The sequence below is a fragment of the Centropristis striata genome, chromosome 19 (genome assembly GCF_030273125.1).
Source record: "Centropristis striata isolate RG_2023a ecotype Rhode Island chromosome 19, C.striata_1.0, whole genome shotgun sequence".
NCBI lineage: Eukaryota > Metazoa > Chordata > Actinopteri > Perciformes > Serranidae > Centropristis > Centropristis striata.
In genome coordinates, this window is record NC_081535.1 from 20,175,314 (window position 1) to 20,181,589 (window position 6,276).

Consider the following 6,276-nt stretch of genomic DNA (forward strand, 5'->3'; position numbering starts at 1 on the left):
CTCTTAGGAATCATGATAAATTATGTATTCTCAGACAAGTGCACAGCTCAAAAAGCCGTATTAAATTAAGCCTTATTTTGATAACCCCATCAGAAAACCTGATCTGCAATATCTTAATTTTTCATCCCTACAGTTAATAAATGCTGTATTGATTAAAAAAAGCCAAATCTTAAACCAATCTTCCCCAGACAAATGAATTACAGTTGCATTTTGCTTCCAAAATACTATTTATATTCAGCTGTAACAATAACAACAATGACAGTCATTTTTAGGACATAACATTTTTTTATTCCAAACAATTTAACCAAGCTTGGTTGCCAGTTCCTTGGCCTTTGCCTTCTCCAGCTTTGTGATGCGGGCCGTGGATTTGGGGCCCATGATACCACCTCCCCAGTGACGACGGATCTGGAAAACAAGGTTGAAAAGGATTAGATAGTTGCAACTTGTTCTTTGATATCAACATGCAATTTTACTCGTGGAGAAACTTTAGTTTAATGAAGCCTCACCTCCTCGTATCTGTCATTGTAGTTGGTCTTGATGGCTTCAACAAGCTTGGCAAGTGCACCTTTATCCTCACTAGCAAAGGAGAAAAAAATAGTCATTACAGTGCTGATGTCAATTAGCTACAAGGCATTACTGATTCAATGATCATTTAAAATAGGATTACTGAAAGAAATGCATTTCTTTTTAAGGTTCAAAAATCAGAATTTCATCCCTTTCCTTTAATTTGGTGTTGACATTTTGATCACCTTATTTTCAATGTTTATAGCACAATGACAAACATAGCAGCATACAACACATTGTACTCTTAATAGTAGGCCAAATTTTCAGCTGTGTAAAGCCAAGTGTTTTACATTTTGAACCACTGCAGCACAAAGTGCCCTATCAACATTTTTGAATAGGTGAGAATTTCAAGATTTGAACTTAAGTTAAATGGTTATTGTAGTGCAGCAGTTTTAGCACAACAGTTTATGTTCATACTTACGGGTTAGTCTGTGTGAAGGCAACTGAAGTGCACGTCTTTCTGTGCACCAGTCTGCCCAGTCTAGCCTTGCCCTTGATGATGCAGTATGGGACTCCCATCTTGCGGCACAAAGCTGGCAGGAAGACGACGAGCTGGAAAAGCAGGAAGAAAATATTAGTTGAATCCAAAGAAAGAGCCACAATGTTCACAATAAATGTTTTAGTAAAACATTTATTCTTGGGGTCACTGCTCAGGGTTAAAAAGCTCGTAAGGTTTGATCCACATAGAGGATTCAGGTGAAGAAATTCAAACATCATTGCCAGTGACCTCTTAATAGACTGAACCCAATTTGAGAGATCTACAGCTACCTAAATGTTTGACAAGCTTACCTCAATTGGATCCACATCGTGGGCAATGATAACGAGCTGGGCCTTCTTGCTCTCCACCAGAGAGGTGACAGTGTTCACACCTGTAGAGAAAAGAGAAAATTACTTATCTACTGCTCAGAAAACAGCCTTTACAGAAAATATCGAATTTATATTTAGGCCAATGCTCAGGGTTAAAAAGCTCAATAACCATCAAGGTGTTTCAGGTGAAGAAATTCATGACATCACTGCATTAAGGCCAAGTTAGATAAAGACTTTACAAGATGGGTCTCAGACTAAATTTACATGCACACAAAACAATACTGCACTATTGCAGTATATTCCAAATTAAAGAATGTTTGTCAAACATGAATAGACAGATGTCTACAGATATCTATAAACACATAATCAACGCATTCTGAAAATGCATCTCAACTGGGGATTTTATGGTTACTTGACTCACAGCCTTTTAGGGTGAGCTCTGTGTGTTTTACACAAACCTAACAGACAATTTGCTGGGCTAGAGATCCATGGCTAAAAGAAAAGGTCACATTTCTGCCCACAAATAAATCTACTTATAAAAGATTTTGAGACTTTCATATCCGTTTTTGGGTATGTTCAAATATCGCAAAAGGACTTTAAGAAGGTTGTTGAAAGAGGCTGCGTTGGAATGGTCAAACAACTCCAGCACCGGTGATAAACTTTGAAACAACCTTATAGAGGCTAAAAGGCAAAAGCAGCTGCATGCAAATGGGAATATTCATTTTCATTCACCATTTAAACAGCTTAGTTAGATTCTTTTTTTGGCATTATGGCAAAAAAATGTATTTTGTGCATGTAACTTAGCCACTGAAATAAATCTACCCCCTTACCAATCAATATCTACAGATCATTTCTACCATTGTTCAGTTTCTCACCTGCACGCAGGACAGGGGGCCTCTTGGTCGGGGTATCTCCCTTTCCAGCAGCCTTCTGCTCAGCACGAGCCAGCAGCCTCTGCTTCTTCTCCTGCTTGGTCTCTGGCCTGTACTTGTGGGCCAGCTTGAACAGTTGTGTGGCTGAGAAGGGACAGATCACAAAGTTGAATTCAACCATCTAACAACAGTTAGATGAATGGTTGGTGTACAAAATGACAAGTGGACAGTATTTTGAGTAATTGCATCAGTGATCTTGGTGGATTGTCAGCACAGCGGCTCAGATAGCAAATATTCTTTCACATCATTTGCAGCAGAATAAAGCACTCAATACTTCAAAGGTACAACACATGATGCCAAAAACTTACCGGTCTGGCGGTCCAGAGCCTGGGTGAACTGGTTGATTGCAGGGGGAACCTTCAGACGCTTGTAGAGGATGGAGCGCTGCCTCTGCAGGCGGACGTAGCGAGGCCATTTCACAAAGCGTGTCAGATCACGCTTGGGCTGAATATCCTGGCCTGAAGGAAAGGTTATCGTTTAGTATTCAATAAACTGAGGCAAAACTTTTCCTGTTAAATATCAAGTGCATCAGCGATCTTGGTGATAAAAATTGTCATCATTGTTGTTAAGATAGCAAATATTCGGTAACATCATCTGCACCATGTCCATCAGTCCTCCCAAAATGCAACCCAAGGTTACTTACCGATGCCAAAGTTCTTTGGCCTCTTCTCGAACAGGGGGTTGACGACTTTTTTGGCCTCATGTTTCTTGGCCACGGAAGGGGCAGGAGCCACCTTCTTCCCCTTAGCCTTCTTTCCCTTAGGCTGCCAAAAAATAAAACATTGTTAGGATGAAACAAAAGATTCTTTGAATATGTAAACAAATCTTTGTATATGTTGGCCAATGCTCAGGGTTAAAAAGCTCAATAACCATCAAGGTGTTTCAGGTGAAGAAATTCATGACATCATTGCATTAAGGCCAAGATAGAAAAGATTAGGTGGGTCACAATTAAAATGATGTTCACCACAGCTAGACTAACTGGATTTTATAGAAGTCTGCAGCCTCACTGAGGCTTTAGGGAGCATCTAGTTAAGAGTTAGGCAGATTGGAAAAGCGTGTCCAAAAGAAAGTGGTTAACTTCATTATTTTTTACTTCAACATAGCAAAAAATTACTTGTAGGTGAAAACCTTAATGACATTAAACCCCATCCTGATTTTGACTTAATCAGTTAAGTACAAACTATAAACAAACTTTAACAAGAGTTTAAATCCACAGCTGTGCCTCAAGTAAAAGCATGCAGCAATCCTCAATGCATGGCTTTTCAGAGACTGTTGGGTTAAGATTTACATCTAAATATAACAACTTGTACAGCTCAAAGTATCAGCATGCATGGGCTTTAGCATCCACTGCTGAGCAAACAGGTTAGCATCATTCAATACATGTTACTGCTTCCCTTATAATAGTCTGAAGACCAGATAGTTGCCATATGCCGTGAAAGCACGTTCTTGGAGTAAAACCCCAAAAGCATTATAATGAATTTAGCTAGGTAAAGTCCCAAGTTGACGGGTCTACACTGTTAGCATGCCGTATAAACCGAGTTAAAGGTGATGCTAATAGTTTAGCTGCTATCACTAAGCGTTTAAAGTAACTAGCAAATATATTCTCACACTAGATAACTACTAAGTATCTTAAAAGTGGACCAAATTTGAGCTATGGCTGCAAACTGTAATGTTAAGCAAACAGAAGCAACGTTAACGCTTGGGCCCATTCACTACCGGAGAAACCACCCGGACACAACTTATTGCCACAAACATCACAATACAACTCCTGTTGAACTTGAATTAGTAACATTATAACATTAAGTAACCGCACTACGTACTGGTAGTTAACATATAAGCGAAAAAGCAGAATAATAACGCTAAAGTGCTGTTGAAATCCAGCGTGTCCACCAACGTTAGCTTTAGCTTCTGACAGGGAGTCACGGTGCTACCAATACCGGCTACACTTCGGTCAACTTAAACAAGTTTTACCCCAAAACAAAACAACATCAACGCTCAATATTGGCATTATATTAACCGACAGACTTCATATAATCCGTACATACATTATACAATGTGAAAACAAGCACAGATAAAGGGATGCAGACAGATAGAACAGGTTAAATATTTCTTCGGAAGAAACGGCTATGCACCCACCATGTCGGTTCAGGCAGAAAGGAAGACCGAGGGATTCTGGGTAGCGTAAATACCGCGAGGCTTGCGCCGTGGTGACGTTGCATCTTAATCACCGACCTGGGGTCAGACGTCACAGCTGCTAGCCGCTCCAGCTTTGTAATGTAAAAAAATAGGGTACTGACTCAGGATCAGTGCTACAATATACAGTCCTGATACACTTGTACTCGATGAGTAACAATTTGTTTCAATTTTCCATCACCTTTTGACAGAAACTACAACATTTCAATGTTTAATTTTTTTTAGGCGTTATTACTACGTACAACTAAATAATATATAGTGAGTATCTGATAAGTAATATTTGATATTGATTGTTTAACAATACCTAATTATTATATATTGGTAATATGTATTATATCTCATTGTCCTTAACATATTTTATACACAAGTATTGTATTTTATTTTCATTATCTTTTTATATTGTTTTTGGATTTGCACCTTCTTTTTACATCAATAAAATTATAAAGGATGATAACATAATGGTGATATATTATCGATTTGTCTTGAGGAAGTATTTCATACACAAGAATTGTATTTTAATTTAATCTAATCATCTTTCAATATATATTTTGGATTTGTACCTTCTTGATCTTAGACTTGTATACACTATAAAGTTATAAAGGATGATCATAACTATTTTTATTTATTTTTTCAAAATGTATTGAAACTGAGGACTTTTGACTTTAATCTGACTTTTGACTTTAATATATTTTTAATAATGTGATTTCTCTCTTCACGAGTGTAACATATTTTTATTATAAAATGCTATTATAATGTTTTTGTTAATGTGGTTGTTGTCATATGTGCACATAAATAGCCATTTCTCAATACATCCATTGTACTTTCCCTTATCACTCTTCACATGCTGCTATAATGAAACTCTGTAATGGGCCCTGCAATAAATAAATTAAAAATATGCCAAATATCTCTATATATAACTAGGAAATAATCTGACCAATGGTATATTTTACAACAAACTATTCTGCTTAATTGGTTTATTTTTTACACCATTTTTGTATTGCCCATGTTAATGTTTTATGTCTTACATGGTTTCTGTCCGGTCTAGAGGACGAAAACCTTATAGTTTTGATGATTGTCTTACTGTTGCTGAATGAATCGTCACCCTGTTAAAATAATCGCCTAACTCATTTTTTTCAAGTTTCGCAGGAAACACAAAAAACTTCACCAAAAGTGTAACATATGACATTTATTGATCATTTCACTCAAAAAGGATGTAACAAAGGATGGCTATTGGCATAGTAATAACACTGTGTGTAAATTATGTAACTTAAAATAAATAAATGACTTAGGCAATTTTTGAGCATGCCTTTGTGACTTAAGCAAGATATGGTAACACTTTATTTTGACGGTGTCAACATAAGAGTCACACAAGCCTGTCAGAAACATGACATGACAAGTATCATGAGCATTAATGTTACTTCAAAGTGTCATTAATGTTCATGACACATCCCATGTTATGTTTATGACACGCTCATGTCACTCTTATGTAGACACCTTCAAAATAAAGTGTTACCATATCTTGCTTAAGTCACACACTTGACATAGGCAATTATCTTAAAGGGGTAAAATTACATGATCAGATCAACTGAGGATGTAGGCGATTTTACCATAGGTGGCCAGCGTCATTAGGAGAGGATTTAGGCAAAACAAAACAAAAAACAATTTTGACAAAAATGACTTTGGCGATTATTCTAACAGTGTGACGGTATGTTAATAAAAGGAGAAAAACGTTTCCCATGCGGCTTTGGGGGCCCATTTAAGCGACGTGCATACATATTAC

At 37.2% G+C, this 6,276-nt stretch overlaps 1 protein-coding gene and 5 non-coding genes across 6 annotated transcripts; all 6 read right to left on the minus strand.

The window, feature by feature from the left end:
• Positions 1–265: 265 nt before the first annotated feature.
• On the minus strand, positions 266–4,468 carry rpl7a (ribosomal protein L7a). The gene is made up of 8 exons (XM_059358706.1): positions 4,440–4,468; positions 2,947–3,067; positions 2,612–2,761; positions 2,247–2,387; positions 1,354–1,433; positions 986–1,116; positions 507–576; positions 266–405 (listed from the first exon to the last, which is right to left on the minus strand). Exons 1-8 carry the CDS (start codon positions 4,440–4,442, stop codon positions 301–303), a joined length of 801 nt encoding a protein of 266 aa, XP_059214689.1. The 5' UTR covers positions 4,443–4,468; the 3' UTR covers positions 266–300.
• On the minus strand, positions 1,210–1,286 carry LOC131993011 (small nucleolar RNA SNORD36). Its single transcript, XR_009396261.1, has one exon. It is a non-coding gene; the product is annotated as a small nucleolar RNA SNORD36 (small nucleolar RNA).
• On the minus strand, positions 1,513–1,583 carry LOC131993013 (small nucleolar RNA SNORD36). The gene has a single exon (XR_009396263.1). It is a non-coding gene; the product is annotated as a small nucleolar RNA SNORD36 (small nucleolar RNA).
• LOC131993015 (small nucleolar RNA SNORD24) lies at positions 2,487–2,556 on the minus strand. The gene has a single exon (XR_009396265.1). It is a non-coding gene; the product is annotated as a small nucleolar RNA SNORD24 (small nucleolar RNA).
• Positions 2,828–2,902, minus strand: LOC131993014 (small nucleolar RNA SNORD24). The gene has a single exon (XR_009396264.1). It is a non-coding gene; the product is annotated as a small nucleolar RNA SNORD24 (small nucleolar RNA).
• LOC131993012 (small nucleolar RNA SNORD36) lies at positions 3,146–3,216 on the minus strand. The gene has a single exon (XR_009396262.1). It is a non-coding gene; the product is annotated as a small nucleolar RNA SNORD36 (small nucleolar RNA).
• Positions 4,469–6,276: the final 1,808 nt, after the last annotated feature.

Excerpts from the sequence above, each read along its gene's own strand:
- rpl7a (XM_059358706.1), bottom strand. Across the intron at positions 1,434-2,246 it reads GCCCCCTGTCCTGCGTGCAG|GTGTGAACACTGTCACCTCT; the intron begins GTGAGAAACTGA and ends TTTTCTCTACAG. Across the intron at positions 577-985 it reads GCCTTCACACAGACTAACCC|TGAGGATAAAGGTGCACTTG; the intron begins GTAAGTATGAAC and ends CTCCTTTGCTAG.